Genomic DNA, 19868 nt, shown 5'->3' with positions numbered 1-19868 from the left:
TATGTCCTTTCGTTTTTCGATCCAGATGTCCTTCAGCCGTAAATCGCTGATCAAGGTCGTTAATGCTAAACTATTTTGAAACTTTCCTACGCAATCACATGGTCGCAGCACTTGGTTAAAATCACCACCTAGGATTATACACGAATCATTGTTTGGAAGTACGTATACTATCTCAGCCTGGTAAAACTGTTCTCTTTTCCACCTATTTTGCTGTCCGGAGGGGGCGTAGATATTAACAAAAGTATAGCGTTGACTTTGAAAACTAATTCCCCTCCCATCGACTAATTTCTTTACATTTTGTATTTCTACACCACTTTTGATTAAAATTGCCGTCCCTCTTCCGCGTGTCCCCAAGTTTACAATAGCCTCGTACCCATACAAGAAGTTAAAATCTACTATACAAACTTCCTGCAAGTATAAAATGTCAATCGAGTGGATTCGGACAAAGTCCGCAAGCAATTTGCATTTCACTGGAGTCAAGACCCCATTGATATTAAGGGTACAAAGACGAGTGCTGTAATTCATGCACAATATGAAGTTATAAAAAACTGAATATAAGAATACCACGTAAATGTGCATTTTTGGTGCTCAATTACACTAAAGTAAGTATTATTCCTCAGTGGTTTCAGAATGATAATAATCGTTCATGTGCATGACACAATTTACACTATTTTTTCTACCTGTTATTATATCGATATTCATCTTGTAACTCTCTATCATGTAATATGTAACATTACACTGTATACATTAGGAAAGTAAACAAATTTCTGTCCCGCACTACACCCGTAAATCATTCTCATCTCAAAACATAAACAAACATTTCTCCTTACACAAACTACCTAATGAAGGGGGAGGGAAAGGCGATCGGAACCACATCTAATTAACATTTCGCTTTTGTTGGGTCTTCTTGCTGGGTATGACGGACAGCTGGCTTAGAGACATCCTTGTACATTTCTTTTTCTTACCTTCTGTTACCACTTTCAGTCGTGAACTGGTGCGTTTTTTTTCTATTTCGTTGACCTTTGTCCATAACTTGCTTATCATCTGTGGATTCCTCTTCGGTTTGTGAGTCATCTCCTGATACCATTTCTTGCGATTGTGATGAGGGAAGGGGGGGAACAATTGTAGGTTGGTCATGTTGTTCACTCACGTTTCCTTCTCCTAGTTTCAAGGTCGTTGTGGACGAGGAAGCGCCTGGCAGGAAAAGCTCATGACCTGCCTGGCTCTTTTCACCTTCCGATACACAGCTGTTCGCGGGTAGGGGAGTGACCATCTGATCACTAATCGAGGCTTCAGGCTTGACCTGGTAGTTACTCGAAAGTTCCTCGCGTTCAACTTCTGCGACACATGTGGAATTGTGAACTTCTGTTGCTAACAAATGGGAATTTTCCTTTGCTGCTCTCTCTGATGAAACTTTGTTTGTCGGAGGATCCAGTGGCGTCTGTGCGGCACCTTCGGGTTCCTTTACATACAGATCCTTTGGGAATTCTTTCATTTCTATGTCCAGGGTTGTCTTGGGTACTTGAAAACTTGTAGGCTGGTATGGCAGTGGTTGTTCTGCTGCATCAATATTGATTGGTGATCGGTGGATGGCTTCCGCATATGTTGAAGCTGTCCTTCTTCCTGGTTTTCTACGCTTATCACAACAATTTGAGAGATGTTCTGTAGATTCACATATCCTGCACGTAATCTTTTGACCATAGTACGTTACCCAATATCGATCACCTTTGATAGTGATGTACGATGGAATTGGTTTTTTAAGCGTCATGCGAATTCGTTTTGTACCGGTACGCGTAGGGTATATATGTTCATCCGTGTACTTTTCATCGTCAACATATTTCACATCACCATATGTTGTCAGTGTCTGTTGTAGAACGTCCATTGGAAGTTCCATAGGAACTACATGTACATTCACAATTACACTATTTTGATCCGCCCATTCCAGTTTTACCTCATGCTCCACATTGTCATCAGTGTATACTAATGTGCCTCCCTATCTTAATATTATCTGCTCGCCTAACACTCGCGATATTAACTTTATAAACACACACTTACGATATTGATCGATTTCAATACTAAGCACTTGATCTTCTGTTAGTGACAAATTCTGCTGAATCCACCGATGCAGTTGTATCGATGTCGGTTTTTGTCGCACATTCGTGAAGACCAATTTCACAGTATTCACTCGCCGTACAGACATGGTTCAGAACACGGAAGGTAGACTTATCGGAATTTCACTCGCTTGCACGTAAATGCTCAACACGGACCGCACGTAGAGACGATGCACCGCGTGCCAGTGCTGGCAGCGAACTAACCACTCGGCCACAGGGTCGGGCTCTTTTAATTTCAATATTCGTACTTACGTATCACTATAAACTGTAGATCCAGTCCCGATTAACCTTTCTTTGCATAAAGTGGATTTAGAACACAACTCGACTATCTCCTCGCTCCAGTGAGCGGCCAGGTTCAAATACACCTGATGTTTGGTCTTCTTGCATGATGTCCCATCCATTGTGAGGGAATTTTTGTTCGCCCTCTGTGAGGATGCATAGTTTGGATTTCAATTGCTTTGCTAAGGAACTTCAGGTATCAGTCCAAATCAATCGAAACATTAGGTTAAATGAGCATAAAGTGGATTCAGAATAATTGTTCATTATTGTTTATTGATTTGGTTTATTTTACTTCGCTTTTCTGCCAGTTTTGGCTAATTGCGAAAATGGGGATGAGTGATGATATGATGAAAGTGGACTGGATTCAAACCCAGGGTTCAGAATAAATATACTTTTCCTCTTTAGGCTAATTTTGACTTTGTAGATGAATGATGACTGCATGGAAATCGACGAAGATAATCACAAAGGGAACAGTATTAAGATGCTGACCAAGGTAGTTTTTATAACAACTTAAAACACTTTTCATGTAATGTTTCAACCCTATATCAGGGTCTCATTCATTTGAGTTTAGTTATTATTCTGAAGAAAGAGGGTCGAAACGTTACCCAGCATATTTAGTGTTTCACAAAGGAAGAATCTAGCTAAAGTTTTCTTCATTAGTTTTTCATAGCATCAGGGGATGAATATCTATAATCACATTTTGTTTAATCTCTTTTAGGTGCAAAAATATTATCTTACAATTTTACTTTGAAGAATTCTTTTATCGACCAAATTCTCTTTTAGTGCAAGGAACCGCGTTTCACATTCATTCACAAAAGAGAGATATTACTATTTTGTATTGGTAAACCTTGAGATTGCTTGAATAGAAGAGTTACACGCGTTCTCTCAACGAAGTTTGCTTTAATTTATTTTTTAATATCATTTTCGTTTTGTTAATAGTTATTAAAAAACATATTTCCATTAACTGAAAATTTGCGATGTAGGGTATCTGGACAGAGACGGATGCTTCGACTATTTTACAGTGGGCTAGTGCCCACACTCACGCCTCAGTCCGGACGCCTCTGATTAGATCACTGCGAATTTCACAGTTTACTTGGTTTGATTTTGATGTGATTATCGCTGATTCTCTTCTACTTTTTGGCTAATCGCGACGATGAGAATGAGTGATGAATTTATAAAGGGACGCGTAGTTTACTTGGTGCACGTTAATTTAGTGTTTTTGCAGTAAGCCAGTGTCTTGGGTTAGATTCACGGTTAGAACATGTTTTTATGCAGAACGAACCTCACGTTAAACTGTAGGTTGTGTCCTGGTTAGCATTCTTGTGCATAAAGTGAAATTAAACTTGAATTAGAAAACGTTGTATGATTACGTTTATACTGTATATAAAAACACAAAACCTTTAAAACCATATATAGTAGTATTTGGTGGCTACAGCAGAATTGCGTTAAATTATGCACCAAATATCTACAGTAGTGTTTCTCAACCTTTTTTCAATACTGGACCCACCTTGAAGGTTATTATATTTCACGGTACCCATAAGCATGGGAGTCGGTAGAATTACTTGTAGGGGTGTCCACCAGTGATGTGCCGTAGACTATAAGTTTACGTCTACATGCTTTGTCTACACGTAATCTACGCGTAGATTACATTGGGTTGTAGTTTACATAGACTACGTAGACAATCTAAAGTGAATTAAAATTAATTTTCAAGGGTTTAATGAAAGGAAAGTGACATTTTCTACTATATTGGTTCCTAACGAAATGAAAAGAACCCTATTTACAACAAAATGTCTCTTCTCTTCTATTATCAACTATGGAAGAAGATAAATAGTATGCAAAAAACAACAACAGATGGCAGTCGTGAGGCAAGAGTGGTCTTTTCCCCATAAAACACTAGAATATTTCCTATATTAGGTTTCTTCCTAGGTGAGAAATTGTTCGATTTTGGAAGAAAGAGTATGAAAAGTCCCCTTCACACATCAGCAACTGATACGTAGTATAATTTTCTTTTAATTCCACGGCGCTCTTTACTAAGTTATCACCTTTTGCCATGTTGTTTACGTAATCTACGTGTATAACATAGTCTACGTATAGAATGTAGACTATCGTTGTTTACGCGTAGACGCACATCACTGGACTGTGACTGGTGTGCACCCAATTTATAATCGTAGTTTTACTAACATCGTGTACTTTAAGTCCTCTTTTACACTTGCTTAAACAAATACTTCACTCTAGAAAAGAAAATATGTAAAGAACTCATTGCTGCTACCGAAACGAAAACTACAGATATCCGATTTCCTTGAGTTAAACAAAAGAGAGATGCCAGTAAAAAACAATGATAAAGCGCGAATAACAGAAATGTAGAGTTTAGACTACGTACTGTACAACACGGGTTGAATTTAAATTGTTAAAACAATATATCTTAGTAATTTAAATGTAATATTTTTTTAAGACACAGTAAATACATTTTCGAGCAAGACTTCGCGACCCACCAAACGCCCCCTCAGGACCCAGCAGTGCGTCGCGCCCCATAGGTTAAAAAACTATGATCTACAGTTAATAATCTAAATATTCATTTATATTATAATGTTAATGATTTATTAAAAACTTTTTTCAATTTGCTTTGAACCTTGTCACACAATTTTCTGCTTTCTGCTTTTATATAATTCAGCACATTATATATTCTCTCTGTGTTTATGCCTCACTTTTTCTTCATCTCATTCTCTGTTGTAACCTTCCTCTTTCCCTCACTTTCAAGTAGCTAATAATGATTGTCTCTGTCTTGCAAGCTCTATGTTGCTGTGCATTGCTTCCTGCTGTGCACGAATTACCCCTTCTTTCTGTTTAGTATTTCGACATGAGAGAATTGAGTTCATATAATTGACTGCTTTCAACATGAGATATTTCGGTTTTTGTTAAAATTTTCTCAGTTTATACAGTAAATTAAAACAGTCATTGTTTCTGATTGATTGATTTTACTTCGATTTTCTGCTTCAGTTGGCTAATCGCGAAGACGAGGATGAATGGTGAAAAAAACTGGTGAAGAAGAATTAATTACAAACACACATGGACAGCACACAACGCAAGTGTCACAGAGGATTATACTGGCTGAGAGTCCACACGCCAGAGCCTCATTAGTCTGCAAAATGAAGTGCAGGGTGTCCTGCATGGAAGAGAGGTTGATATTTGTATGTCTGCAGAAACGGTCACCCCTTACACTCATTATTTATGGAGGCTAGTATTTTAAGAATAAAACTTCATCAAGTCCCCAGAAAAAATATAAATGGGAGAATATTCTGTGCTGTTCTATTTTTCCTTGATGCTGTGAGCCTGCTGGTAAGGAGTGTCGATTGGAAATCTTGCCTCCTAAGCTTGTTGGTTGTCGTGTTTGTGCAACGGAATCTGATGATGCGTGGTAGATGAGTCTTCTTGCTACAGTCGCGTAAAGGGTGATCTATTCTGTTTCTCTGTTGCAGTGATTCCAATGGTGAGGAGTGTGACAATTTCCTCGTAAGCTTATTGGCTGCCATGGTCAGGCAGTGGAACATTGATGATGGTGCTAGGGTAGTTATACCCTGTCCCAACTGTCTCTGGAGCAAGGTCGCGTCAGAGAAGTGGGGGAAATAGAGTGGGCAGACCGAAGCAGTACATGCTGCTTGGAAGGCTGGGAACTGCGGTCGCTTCCCCCACCTTCCACGCAATACCGTTCCTCCCACGTGTTCATTGGTGGAGCCAACTCGCGTCACTGCTTGCGCAGAGACTTGTTTTCGTTCGCCTTCTCTAGAGATAGTTGGGACAGAGTGTAGGTGCTGTTACTGTCGCGGCAATTGCAAAGAAAAGGTGAAAAGGTAGATTGCAGAAATGACAATTATTGTTGGCAACATATGTCAATGAAGAAATTAAATGAAAAAAAAAAGCCATTGGGTAGTAATTGGCGGACGAGTTCGACTGATACGAAGGCAACCTGCTGGTCTTTTTGGCCCATGCAGTGAACAACAGCTGAGTACGTGTGGACGCTTATTCTTGACACACATTCTTCTGTAAAACCTTCCAGATATAGAAAATGGATTCTGAAATTACAAATACTTTAGACAATCTAAGAACAAATAAAAGAGGAAGAGAAATTAAACCACCATTAAGCAGATTAAAAATATGATTTATTGCTTTGATGAGCTAATGTGAGTATAATTCTTTTTCCTTGTTTTAAAACAGAATATCATGTTCCAAAAAAATGCTTTTAATTAATGGAGGAAAATGGTATTGCCTTTTGTTGGGCTAAATAGGTCCTTACAACTCTATCTCGTAATCATGTATTTTGTTTTTACACTATGCATCAGTACTATGCTAATTAATATAATTATATAAAACACGTTCTTCTTCCCGTAATTTGATGTTTCTGAAACAGTGAAGTACAATTAGTCATAGACCTTATACCCCAGAGTACACTTAGTCAGACACCTTATACCCCACTCAATGCACTGTTATCCGTGGGGTTGTAATAAAAAAGCTTTTGCAATATATTTTCGTTCAGAGAAAAAACATGACATTTTTATTGCTCCCGAATATAACATCCGGCGATCCGTGCCATCTTCATTAGTATATAAATATATTTTATATATATATCTAATAATATATGCTATATATATAATTACTTACAATCAATCTCTATGCATTAAAGGATACCTGCAAATTTGTTCTTAAACCATACACAAAACATTTGTTCTCTACATAACTATACACTGTTTTTTTCTACAAAATATTTGGACTTAGCATATATCGTGCACAAAACTTATACAAAATATTGAAATAAAAGCTCGTGGTATTTGTATTAGTAAAAGAAGCACGATGACAAGTTTGAATAAAAAACAACTCTTAGTGCACAATTAGCGTTTTTTGTTTAAACTTTTTGTTGGTGTATTAATTAAGGCTGCAATAGTATTACTCTCTGTTCTTTGTTAAAAAATTCTAAACCCAGATTGCATTTCGAATACTAAATATTCTACTCTATGGTAAATTTCACACGAACAGAGGCGTCTACATCTACATAAGTTTACATCAGAAGGAAATTGCATGGTTAATTTAATCCACTTACATGCGTGGTTAATTTACAATGTAGTTTGGTGGTAAATTCGTAAGATACGTATTGTTAGGTTGTGTTTTGATAATATATTTTTTACGTATTCTTCTTTTGAACTAATGCACTAGAAGGAAACATCCATTGCCACGCTCCACTCAACGTTTTCGAATATTTTCGATTTTTTTTTTAAATTAAATTTTTGAAATTGTTTTGATGTGTTAGGCATCATCAACAATGTTGTGAAATTAATATACTAATTAGTTTGGCTGTTGTTAGAAGCAATTGACTTCGTTTGTCATCAGGAGTGAACTTAGGTTTTGGATGTATGCGGTAACACTGACTTAACACTGATGTTTAAGAACATCACCATCAGTCAACCTGTTACTCTCGATTTTTTTATGTATGCCGTTTGAATTCATCAATAATCAACTTTTTACTCTCGGTTTTGGATGTATGTGTTAACACTGATGTTTAAATTCATCCGTAGTCAACGTTCTACTCTTGATTTTGGAGGCATGTGTTAACACTGATGTTTAAATTCATCAGTAGTCAACCATTTACTATCGATTTCGGATGCACGTGTTAACACTGATGTTTAAATTCATCCGTAGTCAACCTTTTACTCTTGATTTTGGATGCATGTGTTAACACTGATGTTTAAATTCATCCGTAGTCAACCTTTTACTCTTGATTTTGGATGCATGTGTTAACACTGATGTTTAAATTCATCCGTAGTCAAGCTGTAACGCTCGATCTCTGATGCATGTGGTAACACTGACGTTTGAATTCATCAGTAGTCAACCTTTTACTTTCGATTTTTATCCATGTGGTAACACTGACGTTTGAATTCATCAGTAGTCAAACTTTTACTCTTGGTTCTGGATGCATGTGGTAACACTGATGTTTAAATTTATCAGTAGTCAACCTTTCACTCTCGAGTTGAATGAATGCGTTAATACTGACTCTTAAACATCATCCGCAGTCAACCTGTTACTCTCGATTTTGGATGCATGCGGTAACACTGAGGCTTAAACATTAGCAGCAGTTAGGGCCTCCCTGGTGGCATAGCGGAAACTTTTTCGCCTTGTAATAAAGGGGTCCGTCGTTCGATACGCAGAGGAGGCACATTGAACAGTGACTCGTATCACACTTCAAACGGTTAAGTCCCAATTACTCTACCTAGGTATATGTTGATAAAGTGGAGTTAAAGCAAAAATTCAAATTCACATAACAGTCCACCCGTTACTCTCGATTTTGAACACATTTGGAAACAGTGACATTTAAACATCATCATGATAAATCTGCTACTTTTACTTTTGATGCATGGCGTAACGTCGTTGCGTAAATATTATGAGCAGTGAACTTGTTACTGATTATAACTGAATGAGGATATAGAGGAAAGTAGATGATAGAAAGGAAACATTCATACACATTTGTACAGTAATGATGAAAGATAGCTTCAGATGGATAGAAAACAAATGTTAAGAATGGAACCACGTTGAAAGTTATTTTTGACAAAGCACCAAGGTGAGTGGCCTTGTGGAGTTCCTGCTCAGTAACGAATCTAGTAGCAGAGAATTTATTATCTATTTGTGTTGGTTGTTTTCAGTTGCCCATTTAGATCACATGTCCAGCCTCCAGTAAGGAGTGTTCCCGTTTTCAGTTCTCGGTATCATAGTGGATTTTTACGTGAGAGAGTTACAACACTATGGAAAGGAAGGTGAACCGCAAACTGTTGGAAGGGGCTGGTTCTTATTTCTCTCTCTCTCCCTCCCTATCCACCTCCTCCGGCACATCTTCTAAAGAAGACCATTTCCTTTTCCTCTTTTCAAATCCAACGTAGCAGAGAAACGCATCCTGGGAAGAAGAATGTGGCGGAGGCAGGTTTTGGAAAGAGGAGACCAATGGAGACGTCAGGGTCTTGGATGTGGAAAGGGAGACAAACTTTTTCTCCGTAATTTATGGAGTGCTTCCCTGTGGCGTAGTAAGATGAGCCTTTGGGGAATCTTTTTGGAAACTAACCTTTTCTAAATGTGACAACCGGTGCTACTTTCCAGAGGGGAACTTGATCTGGCACGGAGGTTTTGCGAAGCGATGATGGAAGCAAGGAGAGATGTGAGAGTCTCTGCTAGGTTTCATGTGCGAAACAATCTACTTTCTTTTGGCAAAATATTAATATAGGGACTTCAATCTTTTCCGAAACACAGTAACTGTTCACGGTGGGGTCAATAAACTTTTTAAGAACTTAGTTGGACTCTGTTCCAGAAACTGTTCCTAGTTAACTGAATCCAATTTTATGGTGAAATTTCCAGTTTCTTGAGCCATACATTCATTGGGATTCCCAGGATTTTCGAAAGTGGGGCTACGTATACTTTTTTTTTAGTAGTCAGCCCTCATTTTGCCATTTTTTCCTACCTCTGATGTTCTTTTTTACTCAGGAATATTGGGTCAAAGGGGGTTATGACCCCCACCAACCCCCTTTGGCACGCCACTGCATACATTTACACAATTATGGTATTTTCTTTTAATTTGTACACCTTTTCCATCACGCTTGTACGTATAATCAAATTCACAACTTTTACCACGAATTACAGTTTTAGACTGGTGATTGACTGTTATAGATCAGTTCCTTGGAGATCCAGTTTTCCGTGGTGTATGAGTAACGTTTCAAAGACCGTGTCTCTAGATAATCTGATTAACTGTATTCCATGATTTAAGGAACATATCTTAGTGCAGTATATTTCGCATGAAAGAAAAACTCTTGGAGATATTTTATACGCCTGATTTCAGCTACAGTTCGTCTGCATTAGTCGCCACCATCGACGCATATACGCATGCGCTAACTGGACGAGTGCAGTGGAAACTAGGGATGATGGTTGGTAGTGGAGCGCAGTCGAGGAAAGTGTTTCCGTGAAAGTTGCTTGCTACTGACAGAACATGATAGTTTCAAACTTATTATACTAAAGTCGTCATTTTCTATATGTAATAAGCAAAATACATACAAACGAAATATTGATCTGAGACCTACTTGTTTTTTCTATCTACACCCCCTTTCGCATAACGGTTAGTCCAATCGAACTAGGCACGTAAGTCTTCCATGGTCGAACAGTACGGATATGGAGATGGTGGAATCGCGATTCGTAAAAGAGAGGATATTTTGATACAAGGTCCCACAAGTTAAACTTCCAATCGTAGATATTGAGTGATATTCTTCCATATTTATTATTATAGTTAGAACCAAGCAATTGCATTTAAAAATCTCTGCTACCCAACTGGAGCATGCAGTTACGCTTTATTTTATTATCAAGCCTTAAATTTGATCCAAAAATTTCGGGACAACCTGTATAATCTTATAACAAGTTTCAGAGGAAATTCGTACCGATTGAAGGCCGTGGACATAAGGAAGAGTGACAATGGATATTAGTGTATTAGACGAACGAACTGCGGATGTAATAATTGAACATTGGAAACAAAAACTTAAAATTGGAAACACTAAATTTAAACTGGATATTGAACAAGTTACGTATGCGCTGATACAACGTAAATTAACTTCAGTTCTTTGATTACAATAGTACAGATAAAAAACAACCAACCAATCATGTTCCTATTTAAATAGTAACATATAACAATTTGTACATTGAATCAATATGGAGAGAATAACTCAAAATATTAACATACACATACATATTACATGTAGGGAAAATTATACAATGCAAAATTGTATTCTTACAGAAAGATTCAGGGATTTCATTACACAGAGATGCAAAGTAGAAACAAAAAATATTTATGACTGTTGTCACTAAATTATATATGTACAGACATACCTTACACGTATGCTTACAAAAAATAAATAAGTATACATAAATAGACATATCTTTAACACAGTAAAGTATACACATCAAAATATTAAATTCACTTATATATATCTGGGTCAAAAAATGCCTTATTCTAGTTCTCATGAACTTTAAATTAAAGCCCTTTCCTGACTAGTAAGAAAAACGACATAATTCCTGATAATTATTGCAAATACTGTGTTTTTAGAGATTTTTTTATTTTTATCTCATGTTCTGCAGTCGTTCTAGATATGTTTAACATTATCGTGTACCACGCTCATTATATTTGTAACATTAACTGATGTTTTCACAAGAATTATGATGGTGTAGGGATCGTTTAAAAATATTCACAAAATATTTTAATCTCATAAATTATTTTAGTAACCCCTTTAGAAAATTCATCGTCCTTTAATCTGCAAACAATTACATTACAAAAACGGCTGGAAAAGCATTTTATTCGTCATTTACAACAGTCCATAGTAACTGATTTAGTGTTATTTGAAAGAAAATAATTCTTTATGGAATAATATATCACCTTGTTAGTTCAATATCAGTGACATTAGTAAGGGTGTGTATACTATACGTACCACAGGGTTTCCCATAAGTCTAGCATCATCGAGATTAATACCGCTAGTTTCCAATGCACTGTATATGTCGACGAGGCAGCGGTGAGTGGCCTGCACGAAGCCCAAACCTATTGTGTACTGAGAAGCATGATTTACGTAGAGGTGCTGGTCTGCAGCAAGTGGGAAATATAGAATCCGTCACACACTTTCGATGACGTTAGGATCAAAGCGTAACTGGAGCAGAGCTTTGATTAGTCTCGGTGTTGTAAAAAGGAGTGGATCAATTTTGAACAGATGCTGGACTTATGGAACACCCTGTATGAAATTTGTAGTGTAACGTGTGACTCCGAAAGTTTGGCGAATAGTTTTGTGCTCATTTCATCACCAGAGGAAAGAATTATTATCAAATTTTGTGACTGAGCTTTGCCAAGATGAGATAGTGGCGGATAATGATTTTCTCAGGCATGACGGAAGACTTTTTAGCTGTAATTATTGAACATTTACTATATACTCAGACCTCTCGGAAATAATTCTTGTGACAACTGTATATTTAATGTTAATTTTAGACGTCAAGGGTACAGTGATGCTACCCGAAGCCCTAAATTCGTCTGTACGATGAACTCCATTATGTATATCGAGTTGACAAGCTGTATCTTTGCGGGTGAACCTGACCAAGGTCGTCTGCGCAGTAGCAAGGGAAGAAGTTATGCACTGCCTTAGCCACTGCGCATCATTCCCCTCTTGCTTGGCCACCCAAAAGACAAATAGGTGGCAAGTATGCAAATGTAGCTATCTCTCTCTTTGCGCTGAGTAACCAAGGTTCCCCGGAAAGATACAGCTTGTCAACTCTAGCAGAAAAAAAGTAATTTCAGAAATAAAAATTTTAACGCTTATGCACTAACAAATCACATTAAAATACAATTTGAGCTGGATCGTTTAGTTGTTCGTACTTAAAGGATTGATTTAGCATATTCAAAACTTGTTTCATAAATCTAGTTTCGATGTTACATCCTTCTGTTATGGATTACATGTTGCCACATGCTTGTACGTGCCATCTACAAATAAAATCACGTAATTTCCTTCTTTAAGCAAAATTTTTAGATGTTTAACCTTATACGTGTTTATACTGAATACTCTATTGCTATTTGAAACCTATAACTATGAGATAGATGCAGCAAGCATTACGCGCGATTAATTTTAAATATGTTTTAACGATTCTATTATCAGCCTAAACTTCACATTCTTATATCAACCAGAAGCTTGATGAAAAGCGATTACTTTTAATATAAACGTGCTATTACAACTAATAGAAATTAAAATTAAGCAATTTATTCTTATTAGTATAAAGTGCATAGATATCACGTGGTGATGGTTACTTTTTAAAAAATAAAAAAAAGTTTAATACCATCGACATATCTTTAATCATAAACACTACTCCGTAGCCTCAACTATTTCATTGTTATCAATTGATATTTATACATAAATTTTATGTAGAGGGCGTATTAAAAATGAGAATAGAACTAGCCATACTTTAGTTTATAAACTGTACAAAGGTTGAGGCTAGGAAAATGTTTGTATCTAAATATAAATGTATTTCAAATACCTATGTCTCTTACCTTACCTTTATTTAATAGAACTGTATGCATTTTGTTCATGAAAAATAAGTAGACTACAATGTAAATATTGCTATGGTAAAAATGTTGGTGCATAATATTGTTTAATATGACCGACACTAATATATATATATGCGATGACCAAGCTCGCTTAGAACCTGGAAATTTTCTTACATCTTGGCCATTCCAAGACATAACGATTCGATGAGTTCTTCCTTTCGTCTAGGAGGGATTTGAGTATCTATATCACTTTACAAAAGCACAGTTTTTTCCTTTCTTTATATTTCTATGTACAAATATTAATGTTTACCTATATTTATCTTTTCTCACAAGTAAAGTACCACACCTATCAGACGACAGCCATCTAGTCACAATAGCATTGAGATCACCTCTAATAGTTCCAATCTGTTAACTTCAGTTTTTAGTTATGTGAGATTAGAGGAATGTAAATATAAAAGTAATAAATAAATAACGCCTCTCTCTCGTCTGCTTCAGTCCATCCAGCCTAGATGACATTTCAACAACCATTCAATAACATTTATATAACATTAGAAAATAAATAATATATTAAATAAATACCTAAATGTTATCACTGTAAAATATTACACAAAGAAAAATATCACAGTGGAAATATAAAATAAATTCACCAATTAATATAATATTACTCGTGTCGTATTATTGATAACTATGTTCCAATTTCACAATGAGCATAATTACATTCAGTTACTATTATTCATGAAGCATAACCATTTCATGCTATCATTTAGTTATCGCTATTAACAATTATTAATTTTATTCAGTTTCGTCATTTCTGAGGTAAGGATCACTGCTGTGTGTCGACTTTTTCTATATATCAAAATTAATGGACAACCAAAATTACAGTGAAATAAACCCATGTTTATAAACAATAAATGAATTACACATTGGAGCAAAATAAATACTAAATGATAACATGTTATGCACAATGAAATGATTCACGAATAGTCGTTGTTTCTACGCATTTCGTAACAAATGTACATTTTTCATCTAGTATTATAAACTCTCTTTACAAATACATATGTATCGATAGTTTACCTAATGTCAAGACTTATCTCATATAGTTCAAATATTCATAGTTCATATAGTAGGGAGGGTGTCTAAAATTTTAGAAATGACTTGAATACTTTTATTACAATTTGAACAACTTATAAATGATTAAAACTAAGTTACCACGTCGAACATAAAAAAAAAACTCTTCGATTTTTCATGTCACATAATACTACAATAATTAAATTTCACCATAATCATAAAAGTAACAAAGAGAAGTAAATGTGAAATGACTAGATATTACTGCTAGACTAGCAAGGAAACCATTGCAAATCTACGACTAGAATATCGACTAGAATTAATATTAACATTGTATTGAAAAAAAATCCTAACTGGCGATATGCAATAATTTTCTCCCAAATAGGTAAATTTTCAAAACTCAGATCGTTCATACTTAAAGGAATTTTTTCGATCGAAGTTCGCAAAATTAAATTCTATATGGGGTACGTATATTGGTGCCATCGCTATATCAAGTGCGAAAAGACGTAAAATTAATTTCCCAGAAATCAATAAAATAACTTGTTCTTAAGTCTTGTTTGTCTTTTCAATTTTGAATTTGAACCAGAAATGGTACGAAAATATCACTTTAGTCAATTACATCGTTGTACAGTTCTTAAAATGTTAAACGTAATAATTATTGAAGTTTATTTATTTGAGACTTAGTTTCAATAGGTAAACTAGATTTGGTTGATGTACAATTAATTTACACCAATCAAAAAACATGTCTATATATGCGTAATTCGATGTAATCATGAAGAAATTTTAGAAGATTTATTTGAATGATGATGTTCATATTATACTTTATCGTAATAGATGCAATCATCATGTTAATTCACCTTGAATACTAGGTTAGCATTTTTAAAATGTAAATGCCACGAAAAATTATTTTCTAACATAAACATAATTAATGGCTTATTTCAACATTTATTCCTGACAGAAACTAGGTCGTACAAAGTGTTTAAAGCATGTTCAAAGTCAGTAATAACATTCTTAGCTTCATTTCAATGAAATACAAACCTGAGAAACGTGTGGCAACGTTCTCAACACATTCCTGACATAGAGTGATTAAATTTGTTGAACTATGATGTTATAGACATTCCTGGAGACCCAGTCTTTGAAAACATACTTTAACTAAGATTTATGTTTGTTTATACTTCTATTTCATTTTAAGTTTAATGTTTCACAATTTCAGGGTCAAAACATGAATAAAAACATTATATTTCGAAGTAAGTATTTTCTTCGTTTGAGATTACCTGCAAATTTGCATTTCATGTAAAAATTCAGTAAATCAATTTTTAGTTTTTCTTTTATTTACTAAAGATGATAATAAATTACTTCAACAGTTGAAACAAGAACTATTTTATTACTGAGAATTTCAAGACTGATTTATTATTTTAGGAATATTTTTTTAAAAAGCATTATTGAAGTATGGAATAGGAAATTCGTTGCAATCGTGAAATTTTAGTTTTTTTTAAATCAGGAATCATATTTAGGAGCACAAGTTATTCTATCATTAAAAATAAAGTTTTGAGAGGCTACACCAACCATGTACATTGGTGAAATAAATACCGTAAATGGAGGTAGTCGGTTGGTACTATTTAACACTTAAACCTTGTACTTTCTTACAAATCGTGGTATCTTCATAAGATTCTACCATTTCATACTTTAGCAATGGTTCTTTTAAAATATTATAAGCCTGCATTCATATTTATAGATAATACATCAGTTGAATGATAAAAATTCAAGTAGGTAACCTATTTCAAAACCATTTCCCCCAAGTAAAATCAACTTGTCCTTATAAAAATCAGCGCTTTGGAACACCCTTACACATTTTTTGAGCAACTCATATGTATTATAAACAAGTTCATGTGTGTGTGGTGGAAGTTGCTCGTGAGAGAGATTCAATAATCTAATGATCATATATGGAACAATATTACTTATATGTTGACCTTCTTCATATTCCTTCCTCACTTACTTCAGCAAATGAAGATGCACTGCAAAATTGTTAACGATACCCATACATTGTTTCCAAATTCATCAAAACAGGGTGAAAAGCGAGTATATGTTTCTTGTCCATGACAAAAATGTGTGTAAAAATTGATGAATTCAACTAGATGCAAAATATTTGGTGAGCTCATTAAAAACTTTAAAAAACCAAGTTTTTATTTCTCTATACTCAACATTTTGGATGTACAACACAGTTCACTTTGTTCTTTCCATCACCAAAAACATTGAGTACTCATTCACTAGCAACTTGTACATAAGTCGTTTCTTAATTCCTAATCCTTTCACACACAAATTATTACTTTCAGTTTTGTATCAAATTTATTATTGCTTTATGGTTGGTATATTGGGAAGAACTTACTAACTAGAATGTTAAATGCGATCTGTCCTAGAAATTACAAAGTTTCCAGATGCAACACGTAAATTAACCATTTTTTATCGCGATGTGTTATACAATGCATGAGAAACTGAAAGAGGGCTGTTGCTTTATCAACCTCACAATATCGAACATTTCGTCACGAAATAAAAACTGGCTTGACATTCAAAATAAAGCGTATGAAACATATTTTCAATATATAAATATAAAAAAACAACAACACATATAGCCCATTCAATGTCATCAACAACTTAAATAAGTAGTACAAATAACGAAAATAAGTAAGACCGTTCTTTAATATGTGGTGTTCCTAGATTTCTTTGAAAAAAGTGAAATACTTTTGATTATAATATACATCAGTCTCGTTTAAATGGTATTAATAACAATATGTTTAAACAATATATAAATATGGAGATATATAAATTAAAATGATTTAAATATTGCGACAAATAAGAAGTTTAACACATACCATGAGAGATCATACTTTGTAAAGGAATGTACAGTGTACATTGTGTTCATTGTACACGTTACATCACACAATAAATAAACTCATGAATATATAATAAAATAACAAGTAAATAAGTATTTCAATAATACTGACTGTAATTAGTTAATTCATAGCTTGATTGAATGTAAAAGTGTTCGATATTGCAATGCAAATACCAGCAAATTTTGACTAATTTTGTCATGTCTTTAGTAGGAATTCTGATATGAAATTATGCAGGTACTCAAGGTAGTGATTTTGATGTTCCTGGACAATCGTTTTAGCCAAAAAGCATAAGCATACGGCCTCGTGGACTTTAGCAGTAGAAGGGAATAAAGTTATACTAAACCTTACCTAATCCTACAGCTATTTTACAAAAGTATTATTATTGTTGTTGCTAGTAATAGTATTTATATTAATATTGAGCATGTATATCTTATATGTTGTGATTAGTTATAATTACGGTAGTAATAATACTATTTTATACATTTCTTTTTTATAAATTAGGTGTATAAATTAAAGAGTTACTATGGTTAACCTTTACTATTCTAGTTCTACGCTGTTGCTATGTACGTAGTTGTGTTCTGTGCAGTGTACTATTCTATGGACTACCTCATCTTTCGCGGCGCTTTCTTCGGGAGCTACTCCGTCAATGTCTTCGTAGTCGTCAACTACCCTATCTACCCCGTCCACATCCGTTTCCTCGACGCTTTCGTCGTCCTTGAAGCATGCCGATTCGTAGTGCTTGTTCAGGTATGACTTCAACGCGAAGGACTTGTCGCAGCGCTTGCAACGGAAGTTCTTGTCCGCCGAGTGGGTCTGCATGTGCGCGCGCAGGTTGGAGCGATCCGCGAACGCCTTCCCGCAGTGGCCGCACCCGTACGGCTTCTCGCCGGTGTGCGACCTGAGGTGACCCTGCAGCAACCACGGCCGCGAAAACGCCTTCCCGCACACCGCGCACTTGTGGCTGAGGTTGTGGGTGAGGATGTGCATCGCTAGGGCCGGCATGCTCACGTACGCCTTGGAACACGTCGGACACTTCTTGGCGGACTGAGAATCGAGGCTGCGGTGGGTCTGCTTGTGGCGGGAGAGGTTCGAGGACGTAGCGTACTGCTTCCCGCATTCGGTGCACTCGTACCTCGGTTTCAGAGACGATTCGTTGTTCTCCTCCAGTGGGGTACCGGGAGACCCCACGGACGGGGCCAGGGGTTTCTTCTTGGAACGCCCGTCCGACACCACGAACGTGTCGTACGTGTACACGACGCTCTTGTTGTTGTCCTCCTGGATGTGTATGTTGGGCTCCATCGTGCATATCGTCGACTCGACCGGGTACTGGAGGTTGGGGTTGTTGTTCTCGGCGTCAGACGAGTACTCCGAGGTCGGTGGCGTGAGAGGGGGTGCCGTGGGGGTCGGGGAAGGCTTGTAGCATGGGGGTTTGTCCTCCAGGGGAAGATGGACGATCTGGGGTTCCGGTTGCTCCGGTGGCAGAGGAGGGAGAGAGCGGGAGAGTTCCAGAAGATCGTGAGCGGCCTCGGTCTCTTCGGCCGTGCGGAGCCTGAATATGGGGATGCCGCCATCGTGCTCAAAAACTTCGGTGTGGGTTGGTATGTGCTGCTCCTCAGGACCTTGGTGCATGAAGTCATGAAGATAACCTGAAAGACAGGAAGAAGGAACATTGTCTTGAGGCACAGTTCATAGCGGTAGATTTGTTGTGAACATTGTTCAAGAAATACAAAAGAAATACACTCAATGAGGCAATATTTCATATAGGAAAATACGAGAGTTGGAAAGAAAGTAGTGGCAACAATGTCGTCATTTCATATGGGATCAAGAGAGGCTGTTGCTCTTCCCAGTATGTCTACTGGTGTTCATCGGCTTCCAGCACTGTGGTAGAGGGTCATAAATATAGCCGTGGATTACTGCAGATTCTGCATTTGATGTTTTGCCATGTGTGGATGCGTTGCCACTACTTTCTTTCCAACCTTCGAAGTTACAAGATAAAGAACATGTACGCGTTAGCAGCGACCATCGGCGCAAGTGCGCATGCCCTAACTGGACGATTCCACTGGCAAAATAGGGGTGGCAGCTGCAAGGGGAACAGAGACAGGAAACGAATTCCGTGAAAATAGTCTGCTCCTGACAGGAAACTGAAATTTCAAAAGCAACAACGTCACCTTATAGCTGAAGCATATTTGGAGTTGATTTTTGTTATTTAGTGTCGCTTCTCTGCCACTTTTGGCTAATCGCGACGATGAACATGAGTGATGAAATTGATGAAGGGATACTCACAAAGAACACCAATGCCCAGGTCAGGATTCGAATCCGGGACCCCTGGCGTCGTAGCGAGTTGTGATAACTATTCCGCCACTTAGGTCGGCTTACCGAAAGCGTAGAACCGTTTGGATTCGTCCATTTGAGCTAGACTAGCCTCCTGCGGTC

The 19868-nt window shown here is 36.6% G+C and overlaps 1 protein-coding gene across 1 annotated transcript in view; it reads right to left on the bottom strand.

The window, feature by feature from the left end:
* Positions 1–6558: 6558 nt before the first annotated feature.
* Positions 6559–19868, bottom strand: part of LOC145987743 (uncharacterized) — a 95401-nt gene continuing 82091 nt past the window's right edge. The window contains exon 2 of the mRNA XM_083122402.1: positions 6559–19081. Coding sequence (XP_082978528.1) covers positions 17973–19081 — 1109 coding nt within the window. The 3' untranslated portion in view covers positions 6559–17972. The remainder of the gene's footprint in view (positions 19082–19868) is intronic.

Source organism: Lepisma saccharinum, chromosome 5 (assembly GCF_977018435.1).
Source record: "Lepisma saccharinum chromosome 5, izLepSacc3.1, whole genome shotgun sequence".
NCBI lineage: Eukaryota > Metazoa > Arthropoda > Insecta > Zygentoma > Lepismatidae > Lepisma > Lepisma saccharinum.
This window is presented reverse-complemented; position numbering and strand designations above follow the sequence as displayed.